The 16,790-nt window shown below is 40.3% G+C and overlaps 1 protein-coding gene and 1 non-coding gene across 2 annotated transcripts in view; both read right to left on the bottom strand.

Annotated features, from left to right (window-relative positions):
• The window catches only part of HERC2 (HECT and RLD domain containing E3 ubiquitin protein ligase 2), a 127,478-nt gene that overhangs the window by 56,156 nt on the left and 54,532 nt on the right, over positions 1-16,790 (bottom strand). Inside the window, exons 38-52 of the mRNA XM_042458402.1 lie at positions 16,297-16,479; positions 15,456-15,640; positions 14,508-14,655; positions 14,228-14,424; positions 13,746-13,976; positions 12,566-12,701; positions 11,590-11,733; positions 9,562-9,704; positions 9,183-9,450; positions 7,626-7,768; positions 7,401-7,499; positions 4,595-4,763; positions 4,378-4,503; positions 2,469-2,577; positions 2,101-2,240 (exon numbers count right to left, since the gene is read on the bottom strand). Of these exons, the coding sequence (XP_042314336.1) occupies positions 2,101-2,240; positions 2,469-2,577; positions 4,378-4,503; positions 4,595-4,763; positions 7,401-7,499; positions 7,626-7,768; positions 9,183-9,450; positions 9,562-9,704; positions 11,590-11,733; positions 12,566-12,701; positions 13,746-13,976; positions 14,228-14,424; positions 14,508-14,655; positions 15,456-15,640; positions 16,297-16,479 (2,421 nt within the window). The remainder of the gene's footprint in view (positions 1-2,100; positions 2,241-2,468; positions 2,578-4,377; positions 4,504-4,594; positions 4,764-7,400; positions 7,500-7,625; positions 7,769-9,182; positions 9,451-9,561; positions 9,705-11,589; positions 11,734-12,565; positions 12,702-13,745; positions 13,977-14,227; positions 14,425-14,507; positions 14,656-15,455; positions 15,641-16,296; positions 16,480-16,790) is intronic.
• LOC121927486 lies at positions 4,974-5,093 on the bottom strand. The gene has a single exon (XR_006103251.1). It is a non-coding gene; the product is annotated as a 5S ribosomal RNA (ribosomal RNA).

The raw sequence follows: 16,790 nt of genomic DNA, 5'->3' as shown, positions 1-16,790 counted from the left end.
GGAGGCCTCTGGCGCTGGTCCTCCAGCGCCAGAGGCCTCCCCTCCGCAGCTACAGCCAGGGGAAAGGCCTGGTGCTGCTCCTGGAGTCCTCCAGGAACAGCACCCGGCCTTTCTCCTGGCAGCAGTGGCGGCGCCGCGGAGAGGAGGAGGAGGCCAAGCACCTGGGGCCTCTTCGGCCCGCTCTCCACCGCCGGCACCTGCACCTCAATGCAGGGGCCGAGAGGCAGACTGGAGGCCAAGAGGTGCTGGCGACAGCGGCGGAGTGGGGGCCAAAGAGGCCTCTGGCGCTGGTGCTCCGCCGCCACCGCCACAAAAGGGCCGGGTGGCAGGCTAGAGGCTTCTTGGCCTCCAAAACCCCCACTCGGCCTTTCCCCCGGCTCTGGCTGAGGTGGCGGCGGCGGCAGCGACGCGGCACCAGCGACGAAAAGGTAAGGGGGGGAGGGAGGGAGGGAGGGAAGGAAAGAGTTGGGTGGAGGAGAGGGGACAACTTCCGGATTTGCCATGCGCATATGCTCAAATCCGCGCATGGCAAATCCACGTACAAGGAGGACCGACTGTATATTTTTACTCAATACTTAGTATATTTTAAAGATCAGTGCATTGGACCAGACTGAATTTGTAGGATTACAAATTCTGAGTTGTACACATCCTACAGTTCTGTGCAGGCAAAAGAATTCTGCACATCTGCAAATATTGTTATAGACAGCGCAATAAAAATCACCATAATCTAGTTTGAAACAGCTTTAAATGCCCTGGCTCAGTGCTAGGGAATCATGGGAATTGTAGTTTACTGTGGCACCAGAACTCATGGGGTGGGGTGTTATCAGTACGCTGATGACACCCAGATATATTTCTCCATGTGTCAGTCTACAGCTTTGACTACAAATGGCATCTCTCCTGTCAATGAATATCTTAAAGCGGTAATGGACTGGATGAGGAAAAACAGACTAAATCTGAATCCAGACAAAACGGAGGTACTCACAGTAGGGGTCCCTAATCCAGGTATTGTGATACAACTACCAGTCCTAGATGAGGTCACACTCTCCTCAAAGGACTGTGTTCAGTCTGGGGGTGCTCCTAGACCTGTCGCTCCAGATGACAAATCATGCAAATGTGACAGTCAGAAGGGCCTGCTATCAGCTTCGGCTGATATGCCAGGTGTGTCCTTTCCTGAAGTGGGGGATCTGGAAGCTGTGGTACATGCGCTGGTAACCTCATGACTCAATTTCTGCAATGCGCTCTACGTGGGGCTACCTTTGTGCTTAGTCCAGAAACTTCAATTAGTGCAGAACATGGCAGCCAGTTTGGTTACTGGTAAAACCAGAAGCAATCATGTAAGACCTATTTTAAAATCGCTCCACTGGTTGCTCATTGTTTTCCGGGCCCAGTACAAGGTATTAGTCATGACCTTTAAAGCCCTACATCGTTTGAATCCAACCTATCTTCGGGACTGCCTCCTTCCATACAATCCACCCTGTGCACACAGTACCTCTGGGAGGAATTTGCTGCAGTCTATAAAAACTAGGCTGGCTGCAACCACCCAGAGGAACTTTTCTTCAACCACTCCCAGATCACGGAACAGCCTGCTGGAGAAGATTCATCATATGATTAGGTTAGACAGCTTTAAGGAGGCTGTCAAAACAGATCTCTTCCAGCAGGCCTTTCCTGAATAGTAAACCCGGCCACCAACCAACTGAATTGTCCCTGTGAATATGCTGTAGCCCTATCCACTCACTTTTGTTCATTTCAATGTATGTTTTAATAGTTGATTGTTTAATTTAATGTTTTAGGGGAAGGTGGGAACTATTGGGACATGAGAGTTCGTATGTATCTTTTAATCTGTAAGCCACCTTGATTGTCATGGACAGAGAGGCGGGATATAAAGTTTATTATTGGTATTATTATTTTATTATTTATTAAAGAAGTCTAAAGGTCTCACAAAACTACAGTTGCCAAAATTCCCTAGCCAGTTAAAGTGGCCTCAAACTCAATTATTTCTGCAGTGTTTTTGGACCAGAGTTTGTAACAGTAATCTACAACAAAGAAACACCCTGAAATGTCCCAAAGTTAAAATTGTATTAAATTATAATGAAAATATACCTGGTTCGTTTATTCTGCCAAAAGTGTGTCGTGTGTTGTGCTTCCTGGTTTTAAAACAGGTTTCACAGAAATCAAAGTCATCGCAGTTTCTGCATTTAAACCGAGGTCCATTAATGGGAAACATCTGACAGCCATCACATCTGATTGTAACAAAACCGAAACAAATGTATTAGCTCATCATTCAGTTTGCAACTTTTAATACAGTTTCTCTTTCTACACAGCTTAATACCAGAATTTCTACTCTCAGGTTTATCACTTGCTGTCTTTTCAAAGGAAAATTCAGCTAAAGGAGCATGTTTCAGAAGTAAAAGATACAGATTACAAAAGGGCACAAGAAAAAATAATCAAAGGATTTTAAAAGGACTTACGTAACCCCTGGATGAATGCTGGGAACCAGTTCCATTTCTGATAACAGTCCAGTCCAGTGAGACTGCTGGGGAAAGTCAACAATGACATCTTTACCATTCGCACTAAAAGCTGTAACAAGAGAAGACAGGAAAGTTAGAGGTGCCTCTTAGAGGACAGATGCACAGAAAGGGGGGAGGGAGGGGGAGGGAGGGAGATCAGTAACCTGAGATACAGTGGTACCTCGGGTTACGAAATTAATTCGTTCCGCGGCTAATTTCGTAACCCGAAAAACCTTCGTAACCTGAATTGCCATAGGCGCTAATGGAAAAAAATAGCTCTCTGCTGCCCTCCGGTGGCGAAATAGCGCCGAGGTTTTTTCGTAACCCGAAAAAACCTTCGTAAGCCGAAACAATAAATCCCTATGGGATTTTTTCGTATCCCGAAAAATTCGTAAGCTGGGTAATTCGTATCCCGGGGTACCACTGTATTTTCTATTGATATTTGGTATTTATGAAATTGCCATTGATTTTTCTGCAATTTTAATATAATGCTCACCATGGCTTTAAACAATTTTCTGCTTGTAAAACAAACAATCTGCTTGTTCTACAAATGTTTTAGTCTTCCTTTCTCTAATCTGCATCAAGTATTTTAAGCGTGAACATTAATCTATAGCTGAATATCTAATTTAGGAGTAAACAGTATGCTGCTGTTGTTTCAGGCCTTTCAAGTTGTTTCCAACTTAAAAGTGACCCTATCACAGGGTTTTCTTGGCAACATTTGTTCAGAGGAATTTTGCCTTTGCCTTCCCAGTGGGTTTCCATGGTCAAGCAGGAATTCAAACCCTGGTCTCTGAAGTCCTATCTGCAGGGGTTGGGGGTAGAACGGATCCCCCATGGATAGCCCGGGATGACTGTATATTCTTTGACTGCTTTTGCTACATCTCTCCCCACTATTAAAGCCACACCATTTCTTCTCAGATTTTCATTTTCTGAGTAAAATACCATGTAATTATCTGACTCAAAGGGTCCAATTTCTGTCCACTTTAGCTCACTCACTCCAAGTACTGCAATGTTTATACAGTCCATTTCTTGTTTTATTATGTCTAGCTTCTATGATTCACACTTCATATTCCAGGTTCACACAATATGTGCCTCTGCTGCTTCAGACTGTCCTTTCAATCCTGAGCACGTCAATAGTTGAACATCCTTTCGGCTTGAGTCCAGTTGCATCATTAGACACAGCACTAATCATAGTTGTCCAGTGCTCTACCATAGTAGCTTGTTGAGTGTTTTCCAAATTGGGAGTCTCATCTTCTGGCACTATCTCTTGTTTCATTTTGGATTGTATCATCACAGGGTTGTTGTGGTAAAAGATATTCAAAAAGAGGTTTTCCATCCTCACTCTGCGCAGTATTAGTTTTTAAGTGTTTTAAAGGAGTATTTTAATGAGTTTTAAATATGTCTTTATCACAGCATTGTTTTAATTTGTTCATCACCTCATGAGCCCTTGCAGATTTGGCAGCAATACAGAAATACTCTAAATAAATAAATATAAATGTTAACTATGGTGCCACTGTCAATGTCTCCAACAGATCCACCACGAGTGTCAAACACCTGCCCTTGCTACTGCTGCTGCCTAGTAGTTTTTTGGCACACTTAGTCTGGCTCCTCAGCAAAAGCCTATCTGACCTGGGAGACCCTGCTAGCACCAGTGCTGCCAGCAGCAGAGCCTCTTACCTCACTGGATCACATAATCCCACCACCTCATAAATGCATATCTAGTTAGTAAGAAAAACACAAAGAAAAAAGATCAAGCTTCCTAAACAGTTCAGTGTTATCTTGTAGGTGACACTCTTATTTTACAGTGACAAAATCCATAATTGAACATAAACCATGCAATCAACTTTGTCTTTTCAAAAATATTCAGTACCTTTTACAACACCCACACTTCTATGGGTTACGGATCCCCATTTGTACTTGGGAGTGGTTACAGAGGTTTTGACTCGCACTTTGTCGCCAATCTTTATGTGTGAAGGAGAGCTCTGTGGTGGAAATCCTGAAAATATTGGGAGCAATTTTATCAGTGTGCTTGAAATTTGAATGTACCACAGATACTGTCAAAATAATGAAATAAATATTCAACTTACCTATAAGCTCAACGTGGATATATCTGACCCAGTAAGTGCCACCTTTCTGTTGCCAATCACACTGCACATTGAGATCATGCAGCCCGTCCCGGTCCAATTTAATAACTTTTCCCACATCACCCTCACAAACCTCTTCATATGTTCTACAACATCGAACCATCATCCCCACCTAGGAGCAAAGTAAAGGATCAATATCACTAACCAAAGCTCAAATAACTATTCAGTAACAAAGTAATATGCACCTGTAATCTAATATACTTTCCTGAAATCACGAGAACTTGCCATTATTGTACAACACACTTGCCAAAAGCCCATCTGTATATATGTGCATAGCCATCCATTCTTTTTTTTTCTTTCTTTCTTTTTTTTTCTTTTTTTGAGCCTACAGCACCCAGTATTCCCAGGCGGTATCCCATCCAAGTACTAACCAGGCCCGACCCTGCTTAACTTCCGAGATCAGACTAGATCGGGCGTGTGTCAGGGTGGTATGGCCGTAAGCCATAGCCATCCATTCTTGAAAAGGATAAAAATCCAGTAATTCAACTATAAACCAAGCACACTACAGTGCATTGGGTACAATGTTTGACTGGGATTTAGGAAATGCAGGTTCTAATCTTGAATGAGCTATGAAATTAACTGATGATCTTGGGGTAGTCACTCTCTTTTAGCCTAACCTACCTGACCAGGTTGTTGGGAGCACATTGTATATAACCTTGAGTACATTGGGGAAAAGATATATAAAAAATAAATATAAAAGTAACATAAATATACAATGTCACACTGAACTGAGACATTGGTGAACTGCCTGTTACAAAAATTGATCATATTAAAGAAAACCACAAGCAAACTAGGAACTGTTTTACCAGAAGTGAATGCATGAGCCACAACAATTTAGAGAATCAAATAAAAAACTTATTTGCAAATTACACTAGAACAGTTCTGCTCAGAATATCTGATGAGGCAGGACAGGAAATCTTTTTTGTAATAAAATGTGTCAGGGAACAGCACACATTCATGAAACACCACTTTGAACAGCACCGCACTAAACCAGTTTAGAGGAACATGCATTTTCATTTTTGCTTAATCTGAGCTTCTTCACAATCTGTGGTGAAATTTAATGATGGTTAGTTTTAAACAAGTCTACAGTCACTGGCATCGGTTTGTTTAATCTACGCCCAGTTAGACCATAGTTCTCAGTCTGTGTGACACAACAAACAACAGCTTTCAAAACCTTGGAATGAAAAGGAAGGAAGCCCACAAGTCCATGGCTCACCTATTCCTGTTCTTTCACACTGCGCTAAACTATGATTTACCTTCAGACACAAATTGGTTTACTGGGTTGGATGCACAAGGTCCCAAAAGCCTTTGGCCAAGTAATACACTATTCAGTCTGCCATTTATTAGTTCTTACGTTATCCACTAAGAAACTAAAGTACAAAAGGAATTCTGTAGAGCTGGAAAAGATGCAGAAACAAATAACTCAAGTATGGCCAACAGGTGAGTAAAAAGAGACTTTAACAGTGATGTGCTCAATTATTTACAATGTGGAGAACATGAACAGGAGAAGTTTTTCACCTTGTTTCATAATACAGTGGACCCTTGTTATCCACTGGGGTTTGGTTCCAAGATTCCCCATGTATAACAAAATCTGTGTATGCTCAAGTCCCATTAAATATAATGACATAGCAAAATGGTGTCCCTTATAAAAAAAGGAAAATCAAGGTTTGATATTTGAAATTTATACTTTTTTGGAACATTTTCAAACCATGGATGCTTGAATCCGTGTATAAAAAAATCTGTGAATAAGAAGGGCCATCTGTATTAGAACACAGCTTCATCCAATGAAGCTAAATAATAAGATATAGGACAGGAAAAAGAAAATATTTCTTCACACAGTACATCATAAAAACTAGGTAATTTTCTACCAGAAGATGCAGTCATGGCCACCAAACTGGGAAAGAATTGTGTAATCTCCATGCTAGCTATATTTCTACCACTTGTTAAATGTAAGTGTACCAGGAAGGCCTCCTCTTCATAAACAGTTACCTCTAGCACCTGAGACAATACCCCTCTGATGGACCACTGTGAACAGAATTTTGGACTGATCCAGCACAGTCGTCTTATGTCCTTATAAATACTGTACACAGTTGAAGCAGTATGTTGATACATGCAAGATGACAGCAATATATAAAACACACCATATGTTGCAGAGCTCCAAACATGACTTTAGGGATAACTGATATCAGTTTTAAAAACTGAGCCTCAATGCGTGCTTTATGCCTAAAGAAATTTCAACATAAATTACTGTAGTAAGCCTATACTGATAGCCTTCAAAGACAATGGAAAAAAATTATTACTGCACATGTCTAGGCATACTCAACTTATGTTATATTGGGTTGAGACCATTGGTCCATTCAGCTCAGTATTATCAATATCAATAGATAATGACTTTCTAGTATTTCTGACAGGATTCTCTCTCAGTGCCATCAGGATATATCACAAACTGAAACTTTTCCAAAATAAACTATACTCTTGATCTACTGCTCTGAAAATAAGACAGTGGAAGAAGGAAGCAGCCTTTCGATGTTATAATGACACAAGAAATATCTATCTTCTCCATGAAGAACACTTTGAAACACTTGAGATATTATATAATTCAAGTTTTGCAGTTATCAAAGTGATTTGCCTCTTCTGTATTTATGGACTGTCCATGCGCATCCACTGTCAGTATTTCAACCATATCAATGTTGTCTATTCCAAACAGGGAACAATACTATTCAAATGCTGGTTTTACACTGAAGCATACCTGAATGTTCTCTCGCACATAGACAGCATAATCATCATTACTTAGGAAATCAGCTCGTTTCTTGTAAGTCTGACTTTCTGTTACAACGGCACCACTGGACTGCAAAAGAAAATAATCCATAAATATAACCACTGGTTTCATCATCCTAAAGTTATGACAAATATTCTCAGAAAAACTAACCTGTTGATTTAAAGCAACTGAGTAGACTTCATTGACAGCACTTACCACAGGATATGCAGCTTCTGCTTCCTCAACCTCCTCTGTAATTTCTTCATCTGAATATTCATCAGATACTGTGTCCCCATCTGAGAGATCCGTAATTTGAACATCAGGATGATCCAAAAGCCAGCCCACCAAGGCTTCCACCCCTAGAATATGACAGCATTTATGTCAAGAGTTATCATTCACATCAACAGAAATTTTTAATTAACTTCCTGTATTCTGTGTTTTTTCCATTTAAATCACTCTCATTTCTCCCATACTACTCTCCAGGATTTCAAAATCTAAGCAATCTATCTATTCTTCTTTTTAAATCACACTTTCTGTCTTATCCCATCTCTAAATGGTTCCAAGATGTGTTCCTGGAAAAGATAGAGGACATAACAGTGCCTTCTGATTACATGTACTGAAGTACAGTGAATAAATAAGTAATTGAACAGTCGGTGGTGTCACTAGGGGCTGTGGGGTATGTGGGGTATATAGACTGTACTGGGTAACACCCTGTAGAGGGGTGACACCCAATGCAGCTCTCTTCCCACTGGAAACAGCATTGTGCTGCTGCCAGGGCCTGCCCCTTCTTCTCTGCTAAGGAGGAAGCCAAGGCAGCAGAGGAGGAAGAGGGTGAGTGTGCCCCTCCTGCCTTTACCTATATGCAGCTCCTTCCTCATGAGGAATCCACAAGGAGGCAAAAGTAGGTGAGCCCAGTCCTCCTGGATTCACGTCCATGCAGCTCCCTTCTTATCAGAAAGCTGCGCAGAGGCCAAGGGAGGCACGTTTGGCCTTCCTGATTTTGCCTTTGTGTAGCTTCCTCATGAGGAGGAGCTGTGAAGAGGTGGGGGGGGGAGCCTGGCCTTCTTGGTTTTGCCTAAGTGCAGTTCCCTCCCCATGTGGAAGCTGCATGGAGGCGAGGGGGGCCCAACCTGGTCTTCCTGGCTTTGCCTCCATGAGACGTCCTCTTAAGCAAGCTTCCCACACTTGCCCGCCCCTCTGCTTGCCCCTCCCCACTAGGCACCAGAGGACATAAAGGCTGGAGACACGGGGGGGGGGGGGTGACACCATGAGTTACCACATGAAGTGACACCAACCCTAGTGATGATCCTGTGAACAGCATCATACAATGCACCTTAGACAGTATGGTACACAGCTTTATCTTCCAAGTCTGAAGAAGAAAATCCTCATCACCTACTTCCTGAGGCAGTTGCCTCATTCTATCTATTAACAGGTCTGCCCAAACTTTAGGGTTAATTGATAGTTCTGTCTCAAACATGTAGCAATGGGATAATTGCCAACTCATTTATTTCTTTTTCTGTCTAACCAGATCATTTTCTTGGTGGCCCCAGACTTAGCCTCATTTGTTCACCTGTTCTCATCCTCTTTCAGCATTCCACCACAATACACTCTTTATGTCTCAAGTATTCTCATTCACTCACCATTAAGACACCTGAACTCCATAAAGTCACCTTCCATAAAACATGTCCTAACAAAACCATGGCTTCGAATCTAACCACTGCATGATTGTAATTATAACTGTCAAGCACAAAGAGCTTCAATCAGTTGTGATACCTGGTAACCCAGAAGCATTTCCAGTGGTTCCTGACAGTGACTTCAGTGCAAACTCTATATTCTTCCTAGGGAATCCCATTTCCATAACCTGCACTACAATTGGAAGAGGTGGGATAGGAGATACTTTGCGTTTTTTAACTTTTGCAGGTCTGATATGCTGAACTGTAACGGGTGTTGTGGCCTCACTGGAACTACAATCTTCAAAGATGGGAGTTGATGGATGTGCAGACTCTACAGCTAGATACTGACACACAGCCAATGCAGCCGCCTGGAAGAAATCACATACAAACCTTTAGGTAAATGACAAACATTCAGAACCATTGTTTGGTTGTTGGTTGCTTAATTACAAATGTTGTGGCACATTTAAAAGAAAATCTACCTCAAGCTCCTGCTTATCAAATATTGCCTTCACCGGTGATGGTTGAGTTGCTGCTGTCAACAGCTGTTGCAAGAGGATCATAGGAGGCTGGGGTCCTTCAGGAGACATGTCTCCGACATCAGGTGATGCCACTGCACCATCATCTTAAATCAACAAAAATGGATTTGTGTTATGGAGACAGCCTCAGAGGAAAATGCCAGAAACTAAAATATGCTTCCAGTAGCAGATCCCAATAATCTCTCATTTCAAATGTAGACACATATTTCTAAAAAAAGGCCTGCTTCCAGAGATATCAGTGCCTCTCTTTATGATGTCCCAGTAGGCAATGTTGAAACAGAAATACAACAAGAACTTTAATACACCAATGTACATTTCAAAGTGGCTGAAATTGCTAACCAAAGCCAAAAATTAAGGATTCGAAAAAGCACTAGTGAGTACAGACACCTGTATACTTTAATTTAAAATATAAAAACATATTTGAAATGGTTTACAGTAATAATCATGTATGTATCATGAATATGTTTTGTATTTGGAACTGTTCCCAAATATAGTTCACAAACTATGGCAAAGAAGTGCTTTCTTTTATGCGTAGGGAAAAAAATCACATATACCACCAGCAAGGGTAAGAACCATTCTGGTGTAATGGCTGGACCAGAACTGGGAACTCCAGGTTTCCACTCCCTCTTGAGCCACAGAGCAGAGAACCTGTCATTGCCTCAAAGGCCTACCTTATATGGTGTGTGACCAGGAATGGTGGGGAGGGAATTATGTGTGCTGAATCATGAACTCTCTAAATAAAGGACATAAATACTGTGGTAATAAATAATTCTTATAGTATCTACTGGTGCACTGTCAGCCAGAAGCATCAATTTTGAACAAATAAATGTGGTTCTCCCTAGCTGCAAGATTAGCTACCACCACATTTCACTTATCCACAAAGAACTATAGATCTCTCATGGTGCCTTGCACTGCCCCTGGTACTGCAACATGATTCTATGGTCAACTTCTGCCCCAAGCATACCACAGAATCATGTTGGAGGACCTTTGAATACCTAGAGAAGTGTTCTCTCTAGTCCTCTAGCCTGATTCTATGATATGCTTGGAGCAGAATTACTTCATTTCAAATAAGGTTTGCTACTATCTGCATTTTTCTCCATCTGTGGTAAGTCTGGGAACATATCCTTTGCGGATACAGGGGACCACCTGTATATCTGGGCAGCTATCCTTACTAGAGAGAACAAAGGGGCTGTATCTTATCAATCAATCTTTCCCTTCCTTCTGTCCCTCCCTCCTTCCATTTTTCATCTGAAATAGAGACTCCATCCTGACAATAAAGGAACATACCAGTTCTATTCAATGCATGAAAATGAAATGGGGCCTATTTTGCTTGTCTTGTTTTGATGTCCCTTAAGCATGTTGATTCTGAAATATAACTATTGAATCATACATAATACTGTACATGAAGTTATAACTGGGAATAACATGTTCAATATAGACAAGAAATATTTTTCTACTGTGGTCAGACCATCAAGAAATATATTTATCATTCATTAATTCATTCATTATATGAATGAGCATACTCTGACATAGGCCCGTTACAGACGGGCAAAATGTGGTATGGTGGCAGTTGTACTAGGGTTAGGGAGCACACACCATTCAGACGCTCCCTAACCCTAGTACGTACTCTGTGCATCAAAATGGCAGTGCCCTGTACACACAGGCGCCATTTTGACGCGACAGACGCTGAGCGTCCGCATGTCATGGCACACTTGTGAAAAAAGAAAAAAAGACCAAAAAATACTGCTTTTTGAGGGTTTTTTCCACCGGCAGGAAACTGCACAGTTTATCTGTATCTCGCCATAAGGTGCTTTTTGTAAATAAGAAAGCCATTCAGGAAAAGGGGAATAGACAGTCATACATAAGCACACTCTCTTTCTCTACTGTTTTGCCTACCCCAAGAGGAAGACATATAGGAAAAGAGAATGAAGATTCTAATTGAACAAAAGGACTCAAGCAAAAGGCTAATACCTGTGGGGACTGAGCCAGCATCTTGCACTGCTGGTTGAGATAAGATTTGCCTTAATTTATCCTGGTGAGAAAGCAGAGCTCGACCTGCTTTTAGTATGTATAGTTTTAATTGCTGGCATCTCAGCAAGTCCAAGTCTATTTGTCCTGTTCAAAACATATTAAAGGCATTTATTACCACATTTAGTAAGATGCATTTATGTGCTTGTTATCAAATGCAGAATACATTTTAACATAATGTCAAACAGCTTAAAAGAAAGCTTATGTACATCTACTGTATATATTCATGCACAAGTCTAGAAATTTTAGTCCTAAAAAAACTGGAGTAAACCTATTCACAGTTCAATGCAAGTACCATACTTTAACTCTTATTTAAAAATGTACCATCCCTTGATGAAAGACAAGAGCATAATCTTTCCTGGAAACACTGATGTTCCCCCCTTCTCAATTTCTCATCCATCCAGCCTATAGTGTGAACACAATTATGTCTGCTGGAATATTCTAAGTTCTGTGAGACTGCTTTCTTTCCCTTCATCCTTCAGATCCCTTGTTACATGCCCCTAGGTCAGTTGTTCCCAACCTTCCTAATGCCATGACCCTTTAATACAGTTCCTCATGTTGTGGTGACCCAAACCCATGAAAGTATTTTTGTTGCTACTTCATAACTGTAATTAAATAGGTGTTTTCCAATGGTTTTAGGCGACCCCCATGAAAGGGTCATCCGACCCCCAAAGAGGTCCCAACCCACAGGCTGGGAACCACTGCCCTAGGTTTTACCCCCAACATCCACAGGTCATATCAAAATCCATAATTCTGGCCCCAAAACCTGCCTCCGTGTATACATGAGGTGAACTTATAGTCGAGTATATACAATATTTAATGCTGATGAAGCAACACTTTTTCAAATCAACATATCATTACCTACTTTATGAGGGGAACATTTCAGAGAGAATAAATTTAGAAAATGAAAAAGCCCAACCTGAAACACCCTGATTAGGAGTCTTCATTCTGTGTTTTTCGACTTTACTTCCAGCCATGTTCACTAGCTGTGCCCAGACAGATAGCATCGGTTCAGTGAATGGCAAGTTGTTAACATTAAAAGGAATCACGGGCAGCTGGGGGGGGGGGGGGGGGGGGGGGAGAGAGGAGGAAAATTTAAAGTAAATATTGCAAACTGTTTTCAGCTAGCTAAATATCTAGTTATTCATTCATTCTATATACTTCTGTTCCTAATTTCCAACTCCTCATTTCCCAATCTTATATTGTAACACAAGCAATAAATAAGCAATTGTGTTACAATATTAAAACATAGTTTAAAATAAATGCAAAACATAAGATAAAGGTGCCCCATTAAAAGACCCTTCTGCCACACCTAGTTAAATACTGAAGGCCTGTTTAAATGAAAAGGCCTTTGTCTAGCAGTGAAAAGAGATCAGAGTGGGAAAACGTTGCCTCCTGTGAGAGGGAGCTCTAGAGTGCAGGAACAGTGTTTTTCCATGTCTACCTGTGATAGTAGTAGAACAGAGACAAAGCTCTCCACTGAGGATATTAAAGTGTGGATAGAGGGATACAATCTTTCAGATAGTCTAGAACCAAGCATAAGAAGATTGGTTTTTGTTTGTTTTTTTTCTTTTGTTTTTGTGGGGGGGGGGGGGGTGTGTGTGTGTGTGTGTGTTTTTTTTTTTTTTTTTTTGTTGTTTTTTTTTTGTTTTTGGTTTGCTTTTTTTGCTTTTGTTTTTTTTTGTGTTTTTTTTTGTATCTGTTTGCTTTCAACCCTTCATCTCAAGATGTTTATGAAGAGGCAGAACCATTCTTAGGGCTGTATTAGCAGAATTCCCCCACCCTCCCACCTCAAAACTCCTTTTACCACATGGAACTAAACTACAATTTCAGGGAGTCCATCGTGCACACAGGTGTGCACATGTGTACATGGAAATACGCATACGCAGAAAGAGAGATGGGAACTGCAGGTCTCAGGGCTCAAAGACATACTCAAAGTATGAAGCAAAATTGAAATGAAGCCACAATCAGCTGTATTACTTGTTTCATTATCACACAGTGAATAGTTATATCTTATTTAGATTGCAAGAGGAGGGTAGTTTGAAGAAAAATGAGTGCAGAAATTCCACATCATCAACACATCACTTCAGTGTACTCACTGGTTTTAGCTGGCTAAGAGGGCAGACTCTACAGGTCCTCATATCATAAAACTGGACTGTGATTTTTCCCTTTGGGGTGATCCTTGTTACTGTGCCTTCGCCAAACTCATCATGAATGACTTGGCCACCTAACCGCAAGCGACTATCTATTCCACCGATGACTGCTAAAACAGCCATTAGGCTTCCCACCTCTGGACTCTCCGAGTCAGGGAAGAAGTCTTCCAGAACAGCCTAGTAAGAAAGGAGTACAATATGGTTACACTGTAGGGGAAAATGTCTTTATGCCAAGGATACATACATGTTAATACATTTTAAAGCAGCACACAAATTGTATATTAAAGCAAACTGAACTTTAAAGAAATCAATATTTCACATAAAAGGATCTATTATTATCACAGTATTTTAAATAATCAAATTTGATTCAATACATTAACAATTATTCCACTTTAAAATGAATTGGATTTTTAAGATGTGGGAACTACCCCTTCTGACTGTTTTCCTGCAAAGATGTGGGTGATGGAGGTTAGCTGAGAGTTGATGTACTTGTTTATGAGTCCATTCCATTGGCTCAGTGAATGCAATGTCCTCAGCAGTGCCACTATCTCTTCAGCTAAAGTACTGCTGTGAGTTGCAGTCAGAGAAGCCTGAGGCCTGGCTTTTCTCCTCCTCAGAGTAGATTCTACAAAAAAGAACAGGGACACTCTGAAGATGACAACAACAACTCTGAAGAAATATAACACTGAGGACTGAAGGCTCTCTTACCTCTGAGCAGTGGGATATCAGAAGAACAAGTAGTAAGGAGGCTACCCAGGAAACCAAATAGTTTTTCCACAAGGAATTTCATATCCCTTGATCTTTCAGTTTTATCCCAGGAAGGAAGCACTGCTTTGAGTAAGTGTACTGCAAGGATCTAAATATGAAAGAGAATTTTAAAGGAAAAACTCTCTCAAACTATTGAGATAACACAGAATTTCAGCTATGTAATACTAGGCATATTTTCTTATAAGAGATGAAACATGGTTAAAAAACAAGAATGCACATAGCAAAAGATCTCTACCTAAAACTTTATTTCTCATAATAAGTCAAGATATCATTTCTTTTTTAAAAAAAGATGTGTGTGTGTGTGTGTGTAAATATTCCAAGTCTAATTTTGTAGACATTACCTCTGGCAAGACCATAGGGTTTTGAAGATTACTACTTCTGTGAAGGGCTGTTTTTAATAAGGAACACAACAATCAGGATTCAAAGTTCTATTTTAGGTAACAGCCAATGTATGGTACATGCCCACAGGAATAAAAAAAAAATTTTTTTATTACAGACTTGGCATTACCTACCACAGACTGCTTAGCTAGTTTAGCTTTAAAAGAACATTGCTGTGCAGCATGATTATGTTTTTAAAACAAATACCTAGCTTCTCACAAGCACATGAGCTTAAACACATTTTTCTTTAGATTAAGGCCAATCCCTACAAACTCACAGCTGGCAAATTTAGGTTCATAAGACATGCATTTCCAGCTAACTTTTATAACTAGACTAACTGCAGCAACAAAGCTGATATTGCCTTTTCTTTCTGTTTTTTCACTTACAAAATGATCTTTTTAATGACATCTGACCTTGAATCAAACTAAAGACATAAAGTATGACTTTAAAATCTGTGCTGTGATTCACAGACTGTTAAATTGTCAGTAGGCACATCAAGCAGTACATTACCTGTCGCTGTAGAGATGCAGCAGTGAATGATTCATGTCCCTCTACAATTTTCATTAGCAGAGTTATCCACTGTGATGTACTAAGAGTGCTGCACATTTGAGGCATGAGTGCTATACTTCGGATGAATCCCAACATGCACCAGTTTCTGTGCTGTTCTTTATTAACCAAGGTATTTGGTGAAGAAGCTGGTGGAAAATTAAATCACTTGTAAGTGTTCTTCTCTTCCCAGCATTAAATTTGTACACTTTAGCACGAGGTCTCTGCTACAAAACTTTTTCATGAAAGAAAACCAACTTCTTCAACTAAAATGGCTTTTATACTGCAGTATATAAAGGTATCTTGGGAAAACCAACACGGTGTAAACAGGCTTCCATCACACCCTTCCTCTCCTTATCAGCATCGGGTCTTTCCCTCTGCCCATGAGCCCTCTAACCATCTGGAATGCATCTGGGAAGCACAGAGATGTAAGAAAGAGGGGGAAATTGCGCTGTTCTCATTCTTAACAAATGTGACAGAAGCCTTCCATTAGCAGAGAATTTCTAGTTGAACGTTGGCACCCATCTGATCTGAATTATTTTCCAATTGTGTGTTATATGTTTTACCTAGTTTAGCAACGACAATAGGTTAGCTTGCAAATGTAACAAAATATTTATGGAAGTAAAGTACCAGAAGTCCATATTACACAAAGGACCATTACCTCAATACTTTTAAAATTCACACTGTAGAAAAGAAGCAATGCAAATTATTTTAACCTGAAAAATGGTATTATGTTTCACTGATATTACAATAAGAAATACACATAGAGAGAACAAGATTCAGATTATTTGGTACAAATATTTACTTGATTTATCTACAGTTCCACTTTCTACCAGCATGCGGAGTAGTCCACACAATGTTCTAGTGGCTTCGTTCTGCATTACTTCGGCATGGACTCCAGCAGAGAGGCATAGAGTTTGCAGTAGATTTACTGTACTGGTCAGCATCATGGAAGTAGGATGGAGATTTCTTTCAACTTGTTCTCCTTCTGAAGCAAGACTCAAATTAAGTGTTTGAAGGCAATAAAGATGATGCAAAGTCATATGCTTATTTTCACAGTCAAACAAATTGAAGTACTTAGATAAAATATATAATATTTTAGTTTTAAAACTAATTTCACATTAGCAGCAGAAAAACTACAACACCCATAACACTGAACAATGTGAAAAGGAAAATGTTCAATTTAAAATTGTTTCGCCAAATTGGCACAGCATCAAATTAGTACAGTAGAGAGAAAAGATAATGGGTTAAATATTATACCAACAGGCAAGTCAAATGCCAGAAGTGGTACTACACTTA

The sequence above is a fragment of the Sceloporus undulatus genome, chromosome 3, assembly GCF_019175285.1.
Source record: "Sceloporus undulatus isolate JIND9_A2432 ecotype Alabama chromosome 3, SceUnd_v1.1, whole genome shotgun sequence".
Classification (NCBI taxonomy): Eukaryota; Metazoa; Chordata; class Lepidosauria; order Squamata; family Phrynosomatidae; genus Sceloporus; species Sceloporus undulatus.
The sequence above is the reverse complement of the archived record's forward strand: the minus strand, read 5'-3'. Positions and strand labels throughout refer to the sequence as shown.